Source organism: Crocodylus porosus, unplaced genomic scaffold (assembly GCF_001723895.1).
Source record: "Crocodylus porosus isolate Cpor-Errol unplaced genomic scaffold, CroPor_comp1, whole genome shotgun sequence".
Lineage (NCBI taxonomy): Eukaryota > Metazoa > Chordata > Crocodylia > Crocodylidae > Crocodylus > Crocodylus porosus.
Genome location: NW_017728911.1, coordinates 17,496,315 through 17,516,561, shown reverse-complemented (window position 1 = coordinate 17,516,561; position 20,247 = coordinate 17,496,315). Strand labels below are relative to the sequence as shown.

Here is a 20,247-nt window from a genome sequence, read left to right as displayed (position 1 = left end):
CAGGATTGAGAATAGATCAGCAGGTATGCTCAAATATATGATGGTGAAAGCATATAACCTGAAAGAACATCTGCATCTGGTCACCTGCATTAATATTTTTGGGAGGACAGAAAGGAGCCCAAAACGGGGGGAAGAGTGGTGAAGAGAAAGAGACGATGCTGGCAACAACAGAACAAAAAACACAATGTCTGTTTTGTGGAAAGATAGAATGGAGGAAAAAAAGACCAAATGCTGTCAATATCTTAAAAGGAAACCTATATGTAGTCTAACCATTTAAAAAGTGTTAAAACCTACACAAGATACTGTAACCAGCCTCCAAGTTCAACTGTAATTTTTTTGTAGTTTAATTACATTTTCCTTTTTTTAAAAGGGTTATTCTCTTCTGTGTTGCTGTCTGAAAGATCCACCCAAATCAGAAATGTACTAACAACAAAAGGGAAAGGGAGAGATACAGCAACATAAAATGATTTAAGTTAACAGTAATCCTTTAATATTATTTGTGAAACAGTACCTCATGATTGATGACAGTCCAGCCACAAGATGAATCACTGTCACTGGAATTTTCAGACATTTTCAAAGTATCTGCAAATAACGGTAAACTTTGTTAGCATGCAAGAAATATAGCTTTGCTCTTTTCTAAAACCAAATAAAAATGTATACAAATTAAACTCAAAACTTTGTTGTTATAGACTATTTATACAAGACTTTACACGGCTCTATTTTTTAAATAAAAAAGAGCAAATCGAATTTGCTCTTTGTACTTCATATTGCTCTTTAGTATTCAATACCAAAAAAATTATTCTTAAGAAATTAAATAAATACTCAGGATGATGGTCTTTTAATATTAAGACTGTGGACAGCGTTTTCACTTCTGCAATAAATTTGGTTCTCTCAGCTACACATCTTTTTTACCTAGGGAAGATGCTCAAAAATCCTGCTGAAATCTTATCAAGAATAGTTAATCCAGTGAATAGTGGACAAGGCTTCCTTTAAACAAGTGACAGAAGCTTCCGAATCATAGGACTTGGTTCTCATGGGGCACTAATTATCAGGACATCTGCTGGGAGAAAAACACAGTGTACAAGCAGTCCAGCAAGTTCCTTGAGTGTGCTGGGAATAACTTTCTGATTCAGATGATAGAGAGGCCAGGGAAGGTGGAAGCTCTTTTTGATTTACTGCTCACAAACAGGGAAGAACTGGCTAAGAATATGAAGGTAGAAGGTAATAAGGGTGACAGTGACCATGAAGTGATAGATTTTAAGATACTAAGGGGAAAAAGGAAGGAGAGTACCAGATTAAGGACACTGGACTTCAGAAAGCAGACTTTACCAAACTCAGGCGGGCCTGGTGGGCAGGATCCCTTGGGAGGTAACTCTAAAGAGAAAAGAAGTCCAGGAGAGCTGGCTGTACTTAAAGAGACTCTCTTAAAGGCACAGGAGCTAATTATCCTGATGTGACAGAACAATGGAAATTACAACAGGAGATAAGCCTGGCTACACAGTGGTCTCTTCAAAGAGTTGAAATGTAAAAAAAGAATCCTATAAACGAAATGGAAACTTGGTCACAGTACCAGGGAAGAGCAAAAGAGTATGCCACATGCATGAAGAAAAAAATCAGGAAGGCCAACACACAATTTCAGATGCAGCTGGCAAGTGACACAGATTCTATACGTATGTCAAAACTAAGAAGATAACCAGAGATTCCATAAGTCCCTTACAGAATACAAAATCTAGTAACATTCAATGCAGAGAAATCTGAACTGTTTAATTCTTTTTTGTTTTCACAAACAGAGGCAGCTACCAGATGACAAATGAAGATGGCAGCAGAGATGGGAGACAAATGGGCTAGAGTAATAACAGAACAGGTTGGGGACTGGGCAGAGAAGCAAGATGTTTTCAAGTCGATAAGACCATATGGGATGGACCCAAGGGTGCTGACAGAATTGGCCGAAGTAATTTCAGAGCCATTGGATATCCTTTTTGAGAACTCGTGGAAGTTGGGTGAGGTCCCATAAGACTGGAAAAAGGCAAATAAAGTGCCCATCTTTAAGAAAGGAAAGGAGGAGGATCTGGGGAAGTACACATCAGTCAGCCTGACCTCCGTACCTGGAGTAGGTCCTCAAATAATCTATCGTGAAGCACCTGGAAGGTGATCACGAGCAGTCAAAATGAATGCACTTACAGCAAGTCATGCCTGACCAAACTTATCCTTTTATGATAAAGTGAGAGGCTCTGTGGATGAGGGGAGATGAGCAGACCTAGTATACCTTGACTTCAGCAAGACTTTTGACATTGTCTCCCATAATATTTTCACTAACAAGCTAAGGAAAAATATACTAGGCAAAATACTATAAGCTGGATAGATAATTGGTTGGGTCACTGTATTCAGTGAGCAGTCCTCAAATGTCTAGTTGGGAGGCAGTATCAAGTGGGGTTCTCCAGGAGTCTGTCCTAGGTCCAGTACTGTTCAACATCTTAATTATTTACTAACAAACAGCATGCTATAACAGCACAGTAAGTTGGAAGAAAGAGCCATATGCAGGGCTGTCCCGGGGGGGGGCGTGAATCAGGACAACTGCCCCAGACCCCTCGCTTTGGGGGGCCAGGCAGAGTGGCGCAGTGATTCTGCACTGCCGCCAGCTTCACATTCACCCCCCCACCCCTCTCTGCATTCCCTATCCCCTGCTGCCAAACCTGCTGCTAGTTTCCTTGCGTCCGGGGACAGGGGCCTGCACAGGTTGATTGGCCCTGGGTCCCACACCCTGCTCAGATCATCTCTTGCCATATGTTAAGCAAACCAAACAAAATAACCTACTAATAGATCAGTTAATTAGTCAAACTTTATGACTATTATTCTTAAAATAAGTGTTTTAAAGAGAAATATACATTATAAAAGTATTTACCATACCTACCCAAATCCAAGACTACTTCGAATTTTTAAGACACCACCTCAAAAACTAGATTCTATACATGGAAAATTATAAATGTGTTTGTTATAATTTGCCATGTATATAATCTAATTAGTAGAAGGCTGTCTTAAATTCATCCCCCTACCACCTGTTCCTTCACCTCTTGTCCCCCACCCATGTACCCCACAAGCTTGTACCCTGTCCCTGTTTGTGCCTGCCTCCCACCCCTTGTCCCTGTGCCTGTCTACCTCGCACAGCTCCCTGCCTCCCCAACCCTCTGCTCCCCCTATAGCCTGTCACTCACCCTTTGCCCCCACTACAGCCTGCCTCCCCCACTTCCTGCCCTCTCCCACTCTCTGCCCACCTCCCCCCTTACCTTCTGCTACAACTCAGCTCCTCCAAGGCAGTCTGCAGCAGAGTGGCCCCAGCCCACCTAGGGAAAAGTGGCAGCAGCTCCCAGCAGAGCTGGTTGGGACCAGAGAGACTAGAGCTAGAACAGAAGGTAAAGCTGGAGGGGGCAGGCACAGGGGCAAGGCATGGAGCGGGGGGGGGGTGGGAACGACAGGCTGCAGGTTCCCTTCTACAAAGCCTGCAGTCTACCTCATCCTCCCTCCAGCCATGCTCCCTCCTCACCTGCCAAATGATCTATTCTGGCCTGGGCATGCAGTGGCTCAGCTCCAGCTTCAGCCCACAGCCAAGGGCCAAACCAGAGTACTAGAACCTAAAATGAGGCTGCCCACCACCTTCATTAAGGAGAAAAACCTTGTCCTGGATTCAAGTAAATACAGTCTGTATAAAACTAGAGGTCTTGAGCCGAAGCAGGCAGATGGCCATCTATCACACCTACAAGTGGGTCCTTTTTGATACAAAAGGGCTTAAAATGGAAACATTTAGTACATTTGAAAAAATGAGCTGAAAAATTTCACATCATACACCAGCTTATTCTCAACCTAATCAGTCCTCTTGTGGTGTCAAACCAACAGTTTACATTATATATTTTAGCAATTCAAACCTATGGACATGTAGGAAACCTGTCTAGTAGTCCAGGCTTTTATTCATCACAGCCAGTTAATATGAAATCTATTATTATTATTTAACCTTTACATTGCAGTGGCATTGAGGGGTTATATCCAGATAGGAAATCCATGGTAAACACTGCAATCACAGATAGTAAACTTTACCCTCCCAATATCATTGCTGCTGCCTTCTTTCTTAAAACACTGTGAATACTACCATCGTCCTGCCTGTCATGTGGTGGCACAATAACCTGGATGTCATCAATTTTTCATATCCAAGCTATTTAAGTCTTAGAGAAAAACCTACAGAGAATTATTCTAAAACAGTTGGGGGAGGGGAGCAACTTTTTTGACAGATATGCCACAAATTAGCCCTGCGCCCTCCCAAAGTGCCACTCCAAACCCTTTCCCCTGCCCAATTTGATGCTCTTTGTTTCCTGCCCTACGCTCCTTGTCTGATCTGCAGGGATCTGGGTTTTCCATTTCCCATGAAAAAAGGAGAAAAACCACTCATTTAACCCTTTACTAGACAAAAGCGTAGATGTGTCATTTTACCAGAGAAACCCGCAGATTTTGTAGTTTTGCAAAGAGTTCTCTGCAAGGGGCTGGGAGGGAGTGGCAGGGGGGCACATGCGTGTGCGAACATACACATGCACATGGCCACCAGGCAGTTTGGATAACAGCTCCTGAAAGTAAGCGGGGGAGGAAGAGGTGGGAATTGAGGCCCCCACAGGGAGGAAGTTGAGCAGGGCTGGGGCTGCTGTCCAGCTGAGTGGTGCATGGGGCTGGGGCCCAGGGCCATAATGCATGGCTGCAGGGCCCTGGCAGGGAGTGGGACAAGGCTGTGGGTGGCAGGTCTGAGAGGGCAAAGCCAGCTCCCTGCCACTGCACACACTCCCGGGGGCAGAGGGGACCCATGCCCATCAGATCTGTGAGCGGGGGCAGGCACAGGCTGCCCACCGCAGGATTGGACTCCCACCCTGCTGCCCTCTCCTGAAGCCTCTGCACCCTGGTGGGTGAGACCCAGGGATGCACGGCAAAGCAGGGCAACTCATTGCCGCTGTGAGCTCCACACTCAATACATCTCCTGTCCACACAACTACAGTGGGGGCAGCAGCGTGGGGTTGTGCCAAGTGGATGCATCGCCAAGGAAGCACGGAGCTTGCAGCAGCAAGGAGATCCCTGTGTGGCCCCACTCTGCTGCACAGCACCAGGTCGCACTCGCTAGGCTGCACAACCCTGGGGGAGGGCAGGAGGCCAAGCCTGCAGCAGGCAGCCCACACCCACCCCACGCAAAGATCTGGGGGGCACGTCTCCCCTGCACCCCTGGCAGTGCACGCACTCTGCTGCAGCTGCTGCTGCCTCCTGCTGGGGGCAGCAGACCTGAGTCCCTAGCCCCATAGCTGTGGCATCTGGGGGCCACCTCCAGCAGGGCTGTGGGTCAGGGGGCAAGGGGCACCAACAGGGCCAAGGGGGGCTGTGGGAGGGAGTGAGGGGCCTTTCATTTTAAATTGTGGATTTGGGGGGTTTTAATCAGAGAATTTGCAATTTTTTTAAATCAGGGAAAACCAGGATCCCTACTGATTTAATACTCTGTTTTCTGCTGTATCTGCCACTGTATGGCCTATCCCCTCCTCAAATCTACACACAGGCTGCCCATGCCACATGCAGCACATGTGCTGCAGGTCAGTCACACTGACCTAAAAATATGACTTTCCCCATCTACCCACCTAGCTAAAATTCTTGTCTAGGCTTCCACCATCTTGTGCAATCATTGCACCATCTTTTTCTTCAGCCATAAAAATGAAGATGTATCCAAGCTTATAACCATTCAAACTGTTTTCTTGCACTTCCCCATCTGTATCCACCCATTTCCTCTTCCATTTTACCACTGGTTCTTAACCTTTTTAGACTCAAGGCACCCCCCAGAAAATACTAACTCTTAATTTTGACTTCTTTCTTTGATTACAGAAAAATAATAGAGCAAGTCTTCTGTTGCAAAGAACTCAGGATGCCTACAAGACAGAATAGTTTTAATACTGTGGACTCCCATTAGAAATCTCTGGGTTTATCTTGTGCATTATGTCTGTACACCTAAAAGTGCTAACACTGCATGGCACTAGCACCCTGAGGCACCCTTAAAAAGATTTCAAGGCACCCTAGGGTGCTCTGAAACTTGGTTGAGAAACACTGCCTTATAAACATATTATATACTCTTTGGGGAAGCAACTGTCTTTTTGTTCTATGTTTGGTCAGTCTTAACACAGTTTCGTTTTGGTCCATGGCTGGGCCTCTATGACATAAATATAGGACAAATGATACAGAGAAGACTCTTACAAAAGAAAGCCTTCTCCAAAGCCACTAAAATAAACAGGCATGTTCTCACTGAGTTCAGTGTCTCTTAATTCTGATGGTGTTGATACCTTGGGTCATGGGATCTCTCCTGTAACTTTATTCCTCTTTGTAACAGTAACCTGCCAGAACACCAAGGTTAACATGAAGATATATTTATGAAGACTCCTTAATTTCCATTCACATTAGCTTTTTCTTGACCATAACAAAGCTTATGGTGCTTTAATTCTTTTTAAGTGGGGGTGATCAACCTCCAAAGATGTGTCATCCTGCCAATGTATCTTCCCCTGGGTCTAGAAAGTTGATGGCAGGGAAGCAGTGGCAGTATTAATTACCGCTTACCAAATTATTATTCCTGTAGGGATCCTCGAGGGCTACATGACATGGCTCTGTGTACTAAATAGCACTGGTGAGTCGGATCATTCTGCCATTGGATCCAAGCATATGGGGCTGAGCTGGTGTGCAGCCAGTTCTTGGCATGTGAGGTTAGGCCACCACATGGCTGCAACTTGAAGCACAGAGCTGGGCTAGCACATGGCCAGATGCCAGTGCACAGGTTGCTCTGCAGCTAGAGTTGGGAGTGTGGGGTTGGGCCAGTAACATCACCAGATCTGGGAGTAGAAGGGTCAGACCAGCACACTCACAGGCTGATCAACGCTGGATCTGGCCGGTGGACCATCCGTGTCACTCATTTAATTGTTTTTTTTAGCAGAGATGTGGGGCGGAAAATTTTCCAGTGCTTTACTTTTTCATTTCTCAAAATTCACTGTTTCATAAAATTCTTTAGTAATAATACAATATAAGGCAAGCCTGGCAGTCTCAAAGTTGCAATTAATGTTTTTCAGGTGATTATCCCTAGGAACTGTGAGAGAGAGTACATATATGCTTTACTGATTTGTAAACAGGAAGGTAAATACACTCACATAATAATCCAAACCAAAAATCAAGTTATGAATTTACCTAATTGGCTGTGCAGATCAAATCAAAGCCAAAGCATGGCACATCATGCACAGTTCTTTGGTTGTGCTAAAACTAGTGTGTCAACAGTTTTCAGTGCCTTTGTTTAAATTTAAATTTAAGAAAAAAAAACTAAAAATGACATGTAAAGAAAGTACATGCTATTGTATATTGTCTTTACATTTTTACAAATATCCCATTAAAAATAATTTCTTTCCACATAAAGCTTTGCATTTGTTTGAATACAACATTTAAACCACATTAAGTGTGCTGTATTTAATTTATTTTCCTAATCAAATATTTTAGTTCAAATATTGGGATATAAAATCAACACTGGGTACTTTTTCAGTTTTGTTTACTAAATATAAGTTAAATAAACATGCTAAAATCAGATCACGTTCTATTTAAAGCATTGGAAAATTTTCCAATTCAAAATTTTCCCAAAAACCAACATCTCTGGTTTTTAGCTATTGAATAGTAATTACAGCTTATTTTTTACTATTAAGTAAAAATTAGTTTAGCTACTGCCAGGGTCTTGTTTACTTTATACTGAAAGAACACAATTAAAAATAGTTTGATTCATCCACAACACCAGAAGCTATAATGTTATTAGCAGATGCCTCTATATTGTACACCTGAGGAGGGAACTCTATAGAACACAGTTCTAGTCAAGGTAATTCTGCACCTCACTCTACATGCAGCTCCTCTAATAGTATGAAATCCAAAACAAAATTAAATGGGGTACTGTACACAGAAAACCAATCATTGAGATAAACTGTTCTCTGTTGCCATAGAAAACAGGACTAGAAGCAACGGACTCAAGCTGCAGCAGAGGAAATTTAGATTGGAGATTACAAAGGACTTTCTATGAGGGTCATCAAACACTGGAACAGGCTACCTAGAGAAGCTGGACATTTTCAAGAGTAGATAAGACAGACACTTAACTGGGACAGTTTAGTCAGCAATGCTCCTGCCTTAGGCAGGGGGATGGACTAGATGAGCTCATGAGGTCTATTGCAGCCCTACCTTCCTGCGATCCTAAATAAGAGAAAACTCAAAAGGTTGGGACAACCAACCTTAGAGAGGGAAAGAAACTCAATCAATAGTTTAAAACCAACTTCCTAAGAAATCAAACATGAAAAAAATCTAACATGCATTTGGAATGTTTGGGTTCTAAATTAGGGCTCAGATCTAAACTGCCATTCAAAAAAAAAAAAAAAATAGATGTCACTGATGGTTCTTCACTGGACCAGAAGATGATTTCACTCCTTTTTTTCCCCTATTATATTTCTAATGCCTCCAACTAAGGTTATGATCTCACAGCACAGAATCTTCTGATTTCATCATTCCACTCCCCCCACCTGTTAGCTTCAGATCAAGTTCTACTCTGAAAGGGAAACTTAAATGCCATAGTCCAGGGTTCAGTGTTGGTTCTATATTCATTTTTTTGTGTTGTTTCTGGATAAATATAGTTCATTTTGCAAGTTTGTTTCTAAAAAAAAATTTAAAAAATGGGCCCACAGATCTAACTGGGTTTTTAGATTCAAACTTGGGGGGTTTTTTGTTCAAGCATCATCATCAGAAAATTCTACAGGCAAAATATAATTAGGAATTCTTTCAGACATGTGCGAGTTAGAGTGGAATCCAAAAGGCGTAATAAATAACTCTGGTACTGAAAGAAAAAGACCTGGAGAAGTGGAGAAGTGTAATTTAGAATTAGAAGATGACATTTTTAACACCATAATTTGTAAAGGAAAAGTTGCACCTTACATGCTTTCCTTCTACAAAACAGGACATGTCCAAAGAACACTTACCACTGCTTTGCAACAAATTCTTATCTACCCACAACATACACCCATTAAAATTGCAGTTCAAGCATTGTACTTACACCTGAAAATCAGGATGTTAAACATTTTTTTTAAATCTAAGCTAAGCAAGGGAAAACTAAATAAAATTAGAACATTTTATTTTTTTTTTTAACATTTTTCTAATCTTAACCTTGGGTATATTCAGTTATGCAGATCAAAAAATTAATTTTCTGAAATATGTATTTTCTTAATGGAAGACTTCTTTTTAGAGGCGTTTACTCTCTTACCAATGTATACAATAAGAACACTTCCATAAAGATTTTAGCTACTAATGCATATGGACTTTATTAGTTTTATATTATAATGTGTATATAGAACCGATTTTTAGGCACAAGTATATTATATTATTTATTAGGTATATGATTCCACATCTAGTTTAGCAAAATTCTGGCACTGAGCCATGGGAAATACCAACCTCCAAGAGTGCACAAATCCCAGGCTAAACAAAACGCCAACGTTCTTCCATCATAAAACAAGATCTGTTAGAGCAAAAGCACCTGAATGAACATTAACAGAGAAAAAAAAATCAGCTACTAAGCAATGACTATGAAGGGATTTATTTATAATATTCCTGTACAGTTATTTTAATTAGGACATAAGGGTTCTCTTTTACAATCATGCTACTCCTGTTATGCAAAAAGAGAGTCCAAATGCAATCACAGTTACCACGGTGCAGACATTCCTAGGTTTTGAATTGCAAATGTCAATTATTTCCTGCTTTCTCGGATCAGGTTCTCTGGAGAGATTCCTCCCACTTCACCAGGCTTTACTGTTTTGGGGGGTTTTGTTGGGCTGCTATGTTCCGGGGATCCAAACCCAAGGCACCACATGAATACACAGGGCTGGTTCGCTACCGCCAATCACCCACAGCCCAGCAGCATCGGCGCCAGGCTTTGTGTTCTGGGAGTACTGATCCTTCCCCTCCCCCGAGGCCGGCGGCGGGACGGCGGATCAAGCGGCGCGGGGCCAGAGCGGCTGAGGCAACAGGCAGGTGACCGACGACGCCCGTCCCTCACCCGCTGCCGGCCACGCTAGGAAAGCGGCCTCTCTCCCTCCAGGCCGCCCCCCGCATCTCGGCCGAGCGCTCCGCACACGGGACAGCCCGGACCGGACCGGACCGGACCAGCCGGCCCCGGCCTCGAGCACTGAGCCGCCCGGCGCCCGCTGACACGGCCCGCCAGCGAGGGCGCGGGGCAGAGCCAGAGCCAGACCCCCGCCCCCTCATCACCGCCTCCGCCCCCGCAGCGAGGCCGAGGGAACCCCTGCGCCCGCCCCGGGCCGAGCGGCTGTACCTGGGCGAAGGGCCCGGCGCAGTCCGCCGGCGCGGGCGGCTTGTGACGCCTTCACAAAACAACAAGCAAGCGGCGGCGCCTGCGCATTCCGGCCCCGTGCCCGAAGCACCCTGGCCCGCGTAGTCCGGTGCCCGCGCCCCGCCGCCGCCCGCGCCCGCGGCAGACTACAGGTCCCGGCGAGCAGCGGGGGGCGGCAACAAAGGGCCGTTACCGGCTCCCGCGGCCACCGCCGCCACCATGGCAACGCCGAGCGCCGGGCAGGGCCGCCCGGGACCAGGATCGGGCGGCCCCGATACCACGGTGCGAGTCGCTCTGTGAGGCGAGACCGAGCAGCCAAGGGCAAAGCTAGGGCCGCGCAGGGAAGACTGGTGCTTCGGAAAGGGCCTTTTCTTCGCATGGAAAAAGAGGACGGTCCGCAAAGCGGAAGCTGCCTCGAGGAGGAAGAGCAGCTGAGGAGCAGAGCGAATAGAAACCCTGAGGTACAGAACTGGGCCGAGCCCCGTGTGCGAGACATCGCCCTTGTGCCAGTGACTAGACGGAGAAACAGCTTCATGTCCTTTACCTTGGGTGCCACTGGCAGTTCAGTACTGACAGCAGTCCCGCTATCAGACACGTGACAGGGCAAGGGGCAGAATAAGTGACCAGTACCGGCTGGAGCAGCCTTCAACTTTGGCAGCAGTAGCCACTAACTCAGGGGTGGGCAAAATACATCCACTGGCTAAATCCAACCACCAGGGGATTTTGTTCAACCCATGGGAGTCTCTCAACCCCAGCAGGGAGGGGAGGGGGCAGCCCCAGCTGCAGCACAGGGGTATGCCAGGAGCAGATCACAGGCCTGCCCCAAGCCCCAGCCCCACACTGTCACCATCTTGCAGTCCCAGCCCACCTGGTGCCTGGATGCTGCTCCTCACCTGCCCTCAGCCCTATCCCATGTACCCAGCCGCACACCCCCTGCCTATGCAGGTCCTGGCCAGTTTTCATGGAGAACCTGGGATCATCGGGCAGCGACAGCAACAGGGCTGGCGCCTGAGGCAGAGCCACAATCCACTCCCCGCATACCCCTGCCCATGGAACTGGCAGCACCCATCGCAGGGGCATGAAGGAGCAGACCATGGCTCTGCCCCAGCCCCACACCATCACTGCTGAGCAATCCCCATCCTGGCCACACCTACCCATCCCAGTCCTGGATGCCACTCTCTGCCCACCCACAGCTACAGGCCCATCACATCTGCCCAGCTGAGCTTGGGGCAGAGCCACTTTGGCATTTTAGTGAGCTGTTTTGGGGAGAGGGGGTGGGCCAGCCCACAACAGCTTACTAAAACTCCTTAAGTGGCCCTTTGGCCAAAATAATTACCCACTCCTGCAGTAACTATCTAAAAGTGGGTTGGACAACAGGACTCAGTGCCCACCTTAGAACATGAGTCTCTGGGAGCCAGCAGATCTCTCCCAGCAAATGGACTCTTTCTTGTTGCCAGAGCACTTGAGGAAACCAGCTTCAAAGAAGGAAATTACTACAGAGGAATAACCTGTGTCAGATTCATCAGAGCAGCACTGAACAGTTTTAATAGCTATCACAATCCCCGAGTGCTTCAAAAAGGAATTAAATGATAAAACAGTGAGAGGGGACATGGGAGCCCCTCAGCAAAACAAACATTTAGGACATGCCTCACTAGCAGGCATAGCAGTCTTGTAAACAGGACAGGTTGTAAAGCCTGGAGATTTTAACTGCACCATTGGACTCAGGTCTTGGCACCAATGCAAAACAAGTTTGTGGTAGCTAGCAAGCTAACACCAAAAGCTGACAGCTACCCTAATCAGTAACTACAACAACAAATTAACACTGAGGATCTGACTCATTACTAGAGAATTAGGAGGAAAATGGGACTATTCCACACTTTATACCTTCACAATAGGCAAGAGGGCATGTGGGGCGCGCACAGCCTGAGATGGTGTGCAACTGCAGAATCTTTTAGCCAAACAGCAATCAGATTCAGATAGACTCATTATTGAAGAACAAGTATTCTTAAACATCCAGTGCAGCTCTGAGAATTTGACAGTGAAGGTGGCCACATAAACTACAAATTTCACTGTAGTTTATTGGCTGATTTGAAAGAAATGCTAAAAGGAACAAGAATAGTGATAAGTAAATGGGATATTGAAAGTGAATTAAGTATTAATCATTTTACAAGTAACAGCTAATAATGTGGTTTCAGTTTTTAAGTTACAGGATCCCACTTAAATCCATCCTTTTTTATTTTGCCTTAAAAGCTTTTGTTTGGTGTTTTTTTAAGGTTACTAAGTGACAATCTGAAACCAGGACATTAGTGCACACCTAGAAGTCATTAGGTTGGTATTCAAAACTATGAACAAAAGTCTTCATAAGTTTTTATTATGGGCTTATTGCCAATTGCATATAGAGAGCATTTGAGTACCTTCCAGTTGCATTTTAAGTGATAAAACTAATGCCTATCACATGATGCCTATTTTCTCACCCTCTTCCCACAGACAGAAGTGTGTGCAGTGAAGTGGTTTGTTTTGTAAGAGTAGTGGGGCTTTGTCACTCCCCCCACCCTTTCAAATATACATATTGGTGTTGGGGACTAGAACACCAGAAATTAAACCTTTCAGTGGAAAGTCAGATATTCTCTCTGCCACCCTTGAGCAATTAGACAAAATATTTAAAAAATATATGTTGTCAAGAGACCCATTTTTATAGTTCAAATAATGGAAATGACAAAGAGCATATAGCTCATTTTTTAAAGTTACTAAACCATCTATTAGAACTCTTCTTGATATCAGCTTATTTAGACTCCCTAGAACTATACAAATAGCCTCCCTAGATTATACAAATAGAAAAGATCAATGAGTCCTTAAAACACACATATACGTAGGGAGAAAAAAATATCCTTTTTGGACTTACTTATATAAATATTATAAGAAATGTTTGGGCTTTAAACATTTCAGCAATGCTTTCTCCTCTAGAGTTATTCGGTTGTCATAAGTATCAGTTTTTTAAAACAATAATCTTAGTGCTGTTTTCCCAATGAACTTTTCATAAAAACTGATGGTGAACAATGTTGTGAAGTAAAGGTGACCTCTTAGGTCCATAATTGAACACTTCTATATATAGTGTTTGACATATTCAAAGCACTGCATAGAAATGAAGGCTTTGTCTATACCAAGAATTAGCCCCAACGCAGTAATAAAAAAAAAGACAAAACAACATTAATAACAACAATTAGCACTAGCATTATAGGCCCTGCAGGCTGTTGGCTGCGCTAATAAAGCAATATGCTAACTTCATTTTTTCTGTGTCTATATTTAGGGATAAGCACCAATCCATTTATAGATGGCAGAAAAAGAGCTACTTGGGAGTGTAGAAAAGGCCTAATATTTGCAACAGCACTGTGAACTAATTGGGTAATATTAACATCCTTTTCTTGCAGATGAAGCAGCAGTCAAAAGTTAGCCAAAGAAGCTGACTTGAGCTACATCACAAGCCGAAAGTAGAGCCAGCATTTCATGTCCCGGCTCTCAACTTTATGGTCATTCTTCCAGACCACACAGTTTTGGCCATGTACACTAATGACTTCTCTGCTGACTTAGACTGTTTTAATGAAGCTGGATGTTTTAGCAATGCATTGGGTGCAAAACAGACAAGCACAGACGTTTGCTTCCACAGAAATGAGTAGCAGCAGCGCACCTTGTGCCGCTGCTACTTATCCCCAGGGAATGCCCATGCCATGCACACTCTGACGCACAGCAGGTTACCCCAGCTGGGGTAGGGAAGGCTAGGCCCAGCAATTGTGCTGGTCCCAGCAGCCTTCCCTGAGGTTTTGTGGGTTTCCAGGGCTGCAGCTGAGGCAGGAAACCTGGCCAGCAGCTGGAGTGTGGCTTTGGCCAGCTACGCTCTGGTTCTGAGTAGTGCGTGCTGTTGCCACATGTACCACCCCACTTTATTTTGGTGTAGGTTTCCCTGACCCCAGGAAATCCCCATGCTGCGAAGTAATTCTCCCCACCACACACTCCCCCTACCCCCGGCCCAAATATGTCCTCGTCTTTAAACTTCCACCAATGACAGCCAAATGTAATCTTGCTTTAAAACACCCCATTTAAGGACTAGTACCTCCAGCAGTTGTCATGCTCTGAACTTGATCCAAAACTGGAACTCCGGATCTAGTCCACTAGCTAAACAAAGTTCCCTTTAATTTTCTTGTATAGAAATATATTTCTTCCCATAAAAAGGATCTACAGCAGGTGTCAAGCTCACCTGCTCCATGGCCCAGATCTGAGCTGCAGGACTCATAGCAGGATGTATTCAGACACGATGCTAGCTGTGGGAGTTATCACAGTCCTCACAAGCATCTCCAGCAGGGCTGTGTACCCCAGAGTTTGGCCATGATCTTACCTCTGAATTCCCAGCCCCTCTACAAGCCGTGAGCGCCAGACAGCATGGCCAAAGGTTTGACACCCCTAATCTACAGTATCTGTCTCCTAGATGCCTAATAAAAAGCTTATTGGCCAGCTTATTATGGACTTATTATAACAACATAGAAAAGTTTAGCTTCCATCTTAAACTTCTCTCTCAAAGGAAGAGAGTCATTTCAGAGTTCAATAACTAAACCTATCCCTCTTCAATTTTCTTCTTATTTGAGAAGGGAAAATACATGAATTCTAGAAATAATTAAAGTTTATTAAATGCTGCAATTAAAGCTAACAGGTGCCTAGGACAGCGGCCACCATCTCCTAAGCTACTACTAGTTAGTATTAATGGACTGTGATTACTTGATTGTATGGCATGCTCGTAACACTAGAATGGAGTGTTTGCTAGTCAAATTATGTCAAAACAAAATAAGAAAGGTATGACATTTTTAAAAATTCCAGGATTTTAGAAGGTGTTTGCAATCCTCCACTCACTCTAAAATTTCTTTTGAAAAAAAATGTTACTCTATCCCCCTGTTGTGTTAGCAGAAAAGTCTCCAGAGAAACAAACATGAAGTAAGCTCTCCTCTACCCTTTCCAGTTCATGGAATAAGAATCTAGTTCAGGAAGTAAAGTCTCCTAGTTTAATTTAAAATACTTTGCTGGAGTCAAGACACTTACTAGCAAGTTTAAAACGTCAGGTCAGAGCTTTGCAAAATTGTGCCCCACCCCCTTTTCCCACATACATAATTAACACTCATGTTTAGACTGGTAGCAACCTTCCCCCCCCCGCAAGTGAAACTTTGCATTACTTTACTGAACCCATAATACACTGCTGTGGCCACCAAGAAGGCTAATGCTAACAAGTTTTTGGTAGACATCTATGCATAGCAGTTACCGGAAAATCAAATACACTAGGAAAAGGTCTTACATATTTACCAAAGTCAAAGAATGAGTCAGAATATAAGCATGGGGTGATACATGCTGCATAACCCTCTTTTTGCTATGATACTCTCTGGAATAACCTTACTTATTCATGGCTTTTTAAATAGAATATTAAATATTTCAAAATATTAAATAGCGATAATTCCACAGAAACTGGATTCAGTGCACTAAGTAAATAAATTCTAATGTTCTCTTGTAGAAGCATATTTTCTTCCCAAAGTAAAATAATATTCTTAAGTGTATTGTGACATATCAAATATTATCTGTGATTGTTTAATAGTGTCCTATAATAAAGCAGAAATATTTGGTTCTGTGTTTATACAGAAATGAAACTCATTAAAATCATCTCTTAATTAGGAAAAGAAAATGACTTCTGCTGAGAAGCTATCATCAAGTTCTGAAACAGAGAAAGCCAAGGCTGCTTCACTGCCTCCCTGTGCAAATCCTGGCAATCCTGTGTTTTCCTGCATGTTGGACCCGAAGACATTAACTACCAATAATTTTTTGACAAAGCCTCAGCTTTTATTATTTAAAACAACTTCAGGTGAATATGGTGCCATACCACCTACCCCACAGATGGTACCCTGCAAATACCATGCAAAAGTTCAAACGTTTTCAAAACAACTATTAACTTGTGGATTGCGACAACACAATTATATCAACACTGCCATTGACAAAAGTAGGGTCTATGACTACCCAAACCTGCAGCACACTCTGTAAAATTGTGTTCCTGTATTTTTGCTGAAACACTAGCCTTCTAGATTTGGCTTGTTATTTTTATTATACCCAATTATTTTATTAGTATCAGATAAGATGGAGACAATGTAAGTGAGTATTTCTGAATATTTTTTCTGCACTCAAGTAAAATATACAAATCTTAAATAAAACTCTTGAAATCAACTTGATCTGCACCCCCTGTAGGACATTGGTATAGATACAGAATATGGCTCAATATCTTTCTGGTGTAAACAGGTTGTCCTTTAATAAGTTGGTACTCCACCTTCAGTTTTAGTATATTATGCTACTTACTCAGAACTTAATTTTGCATGTGTTCAATGATTAAGAAAGCTGGAACTTAAAAGTTGTTCCCCCTTCATACAGCAGATTTCCATGGACATTTTAGAGAAAGCACAGGAAGATGATTTCTTATAGGTCAGGGGTAGATGCTTTGATCTATTAGAACACTATATAGGAGTAGGGAGTAATGAGCAATTTGCATAAGGTGTCCAGAGACAGGCTATGCATTCTGCTTCCTAGCTATTTGAGAGAAGATGCCATCTAACATCAGAGTTTTTACTCAAACTGTTCTTTGAGATTTTATAGTAGACAAATGTTAAACCTACAGTTACTGTTACAATATAGTTCCCATGCAGACTACAAATTAGGTTGAAGAGTACACTATTGTTTAACTATGAAAATGACAAGCACTGTATTTAAACAGAGATGGGTTTGATTTATGGTTTGGTTTAGAATTGATTGACTTATTCCTCAGATTACAAATAAAATCTGTTTAAAAGACTACATCTAAAACAGGCTCTGGAAATAAGAGTATTCACTACCTGGAATAAATGATGTGGGGAAAAAAACAAAAAACAACTTACAATAAATTTTATATTTCAGCCACATATCTTGTGAATGATAGTATCTGTATCATTAGGTCCCAAAGAAGTGGTATTCAAACTGAAATAGTACTACTTTTAAAGGAAAATAAGACAATAGTGCAAATACTGGGATAAACTTTGGCACACACTCACAGCACTTCATTAGAGATGATAGACACAAGGAATGCTGGGGAGGTACTATTTATCCTACCAACACCTGCTCCACCATTCTTTAAATCAGAACCATCTGATCCATGGCCAGCAGCTCCACAGGTAGATTTAAGGACAGGTTGGGCCTTCTTGCATCAGTTCCTCAACACTAAATTTATCAAGTGCAAAAATTCAAAAAACTGTTGCCACTTAGCTGAGTATTAAGTACTCAAGAAAGTTTATTTACCACTTTTTCACAGCGACATATAACAAAGAAATAAGGTCTTCAATAGATTGCTTGTGATCTGATATGTGGTAGGTAAATTAGCAACTCAAAATAAAAATCAAGCATGCATCACTGGGGCACCTTCAAGAGAGAAGTAGCATCTCTGAATCCTCTCGTATAGAAATGGTCTTAAAAATTATAGAAAAGTACTTAAAAGAGTATATGTGTATAATCAAAGTACAAATTTTCTTAAAGGTTGCTCTTGAGGCTTCAGGATGGACACCAAGAAAGAAAAGTAACAAGAAGTTATCAGTACTCTTATCTACACACAGATTTTAAGCAATCTACATGTCAGTACCATGGTAGCAGCCATATTCATATTAGAGGGTGGAAGGAAGGGTGGATTCAGAGTGGGTATGCTGGCACCATAGCAACCCCCTTTGCCTGTGCACCACATGTGCAGTGAGCTCTTGAAATTCACTGGAATACCAGTGGAGCTCCATACATCTTGTAGGTTCCATAATTTTGCTAGTTGGTCTGCCCAGAGTCCCTGCTTTCAAGCAGCTCTGGAGTAGTTTGCTCCCCCACACCTTGAATGCAGCATGCAAAAGGAAGGGAAGAGCAGCCAGCAGCAATGCTCAGCTTCTGCTTTGATGCAGCTGTATGCCACTGCTCCTTGTCCCCTCTCCTCCTTTCCCTTGCTGCTTAAATTTGTTGTGAGGTGTGAGGACAGAGAAGAAAAGCAAACAGCAGCAGGCTCCAGAGCTGCTTGAATGCAGGGAGACTGGCCAGACCCTGCAACTATCCAGTCAACTCATACAGCTCACAACATATACAGAGTTCCCAGAAGCAGCCCTGGTGATATGCCAGCAAACTCTGAGTTCACTAGCATCCAGGATCACAGGGAGGGGCTGCAGCCACATACCGGTGACAGTGTGGTACACATACAATGAGCTTTCTTCACTGCACATGGCCACACCTCCCAAAGGAATGTGGCTGCATCCCCATCACCACAGATCTGAATCTGCCCATAGGGGGAGCCAATTGCATGTGCATCTCCTCTTGATCACAATGGAAACTTCATGTACAAACCCAAAATTAGACTAGTACCCAAAGAGAGATCTTAACAGTTTCCACAACAACTCCTTTGCAATGATGTAGCATTTTAAAGTTCTTTTCTTTCAAATTGGATTTCTTTCTAAAAACATGCTCTACTAACCCACTGGCTATACACCAATATTGGCATCACCAGGCAAAATTTTCAGGAGGTGAGAAACACAATTACTTAGGTCTGAAAATCCACATATATATTTTTAATGGAGCCAGAATTGTGTATCGGGGCAGAAGTCTCTTCTATTCCAGTGGGGCCAGGACTTCACCACATAAATAAAGTGTTTTTCTGAATTATTTCTAGTAAAGATAAAAATTTAACTCTGACTCCTTACCAAGGTGTTGATGACCAACACGTGCTCACCATTGACGAACTCTCTTTTGTTATTATAGTGATTGCTTTGCTCATTATAGCTTTGTGAGCCTCCAAATGAAACACTTCTAGCTTGACCACAGTATATTTTTTCAAAACCTTTTGTAATGTCATTTCCCCCGAACAATGTCCAATGAAAGAATGTCACAGTAACTAGCTCCAAGCCAAAAAAACAACCCTCAAAATTGGTATGTCTACGTATGAATCCTGATGCGATGGAACCACGGTAGATATTTCACTGCAGGACTACTAACTGTGAGATGATGGAAAATGTGTGAACCAGTAGCTACCCAACTGTCACAGGGCGGGGCGCAGGGGCAGCCGTAATCCCTCTAACACCCCCCTACCATGGGGGTTTCTCCGTACGCGCGCCCAATATACTCACCCCTCCCAGGCTTCTGTCCACCCTCTCGCCCTTTCCGGGCCTCTAGTCGAGTGCTCAACTGTCGAGCTCCTATCAATCAGGCCCCTAGCCGCACATCCGCCCTTCTCCAGGCTTACTCTCGCATGCCTGCCCCTCTCCGGGACTTCTACCACGTACTCGCCCTTCTCCAGGACTTAGTGTCAGTAGGGTGCTAGTCGCTCACCCTGGAGTCTCTTATTTTAACCTGCCTGCCGGGCTTGTTCTCGCATGTCAGCCTCTCTCCTGGACTCTTACCACACGCTCGCCCAGGCTTCCTGTTCCTGTATGCCTGCCCTCCCTGGGCCCTGTGCCGCGCTGCCCGCGCTTCTCGCCCTCCCTGGGGCCTATGCCGTGCTGCCCGCGCTTCTCGCCCCCACTCAGGGCTTCCCGTGGTTGGGGCTCAGGCGGCTTTAGCCTTACCTGGCCCCCAGACCCGCCTTCTCGGGCCTAGCTCGCACGCTTCCCGCGCTTGGGGCTCAGGTGGCCTATAGCCGTGCCTGGCTCCTGACCCTTTTTCTGGGTCGCATACCCCACTGGGCAGAATACTGCCCCCTTACGGGGCCGGGGTCACAACACCCCACAATGTCGCGCCTTTCCCTGGCACTCGCCCATAGTGCCAGCTCC

General features: G+C 43.9%; 2 protein-coding genes across 8 annotated transcripts in view; one reads left to right on the top strand and one right to left on the bottom strand.

Annotated features, from left to right (window-relative positions):
- The window catches only part of CCPG1 (cell cycle progression 1), a 44,057-nt gene extending 33,510 nt beyond the window's left edge, over positions 1 to 10,547 (bottom strand). For 3 of the 5 annotated variants that reach the window (XM_019533529.1, XM_019533532.1, XM_019533533.1), the window contains exons 1-4: positions 10,394 to 10,547; positions 9,517 to 9,598; positions 6,348 to 6,398; positions 512 to 582 (exon numbers count right to left, since the gene is read on the bottom strand). In XM_019533529.1, coding sequence (XP_019389074.1) covers positions 512 to 582; positions 6,348 to 6,357 — 81 coding nt within the window. In that variant the 5' untranslated portion in view covers positions 6,358 to 6,398; positions 9,517 to 9,598; positions 10,394 to 10,547. The other 2 variants (XM_019533530.1, XM_019533531.1) reach the window with 2 other exon arrangements.
- A 110-nt stretch (positions 10,548 to 10,657) lies between these two features.
- CUNH15orf65 (chromosome unknown C15orf65 homolog) lies at positions 10,658 to 17,387 on the top strand. 3 transcript variants are annotated; one of them, XM_019533543.1, is made up of 2 exons: positions 10,658 to 10,738; positions 16,118 to 17,383. In XM_019533543.1, the coding sequence occupies exon 2, from the start codon at positions 16,127 to 16,129 to the stop codon at positions 16,478 to 16,480; it is 354 nt and encodes a 117-aa protein (XP_019389088.1). In that variant the 5' UTR covers positions 10,658 to 10,738; positions 16,118 to 16,126; the 3' UTR covers positions 16,481 to 17,383. The 3 variants fall into 3 exon arrangements, with proteins under 3 accessions (XP_019389088.1, XP_019389086.1, XP_019389087.1); XM_019533541.1 differs by lacking the exon at positions 10,658 to 10,738 and adding an exon at positions 10,774 to 10,872 and having other exon boundaries at positions 16,118 to 17,387; XM_019533542.1 differs by lacking the exon at positions 10,658 to 10,738 and adding an exon at positions 11,866 to 12,008 and having other exon boundaries at positions 16,118 to 17,387.
- The last annotated feature ends 2,860 nt before the right edge of the window (positions 17,388 to 20,247 follow it).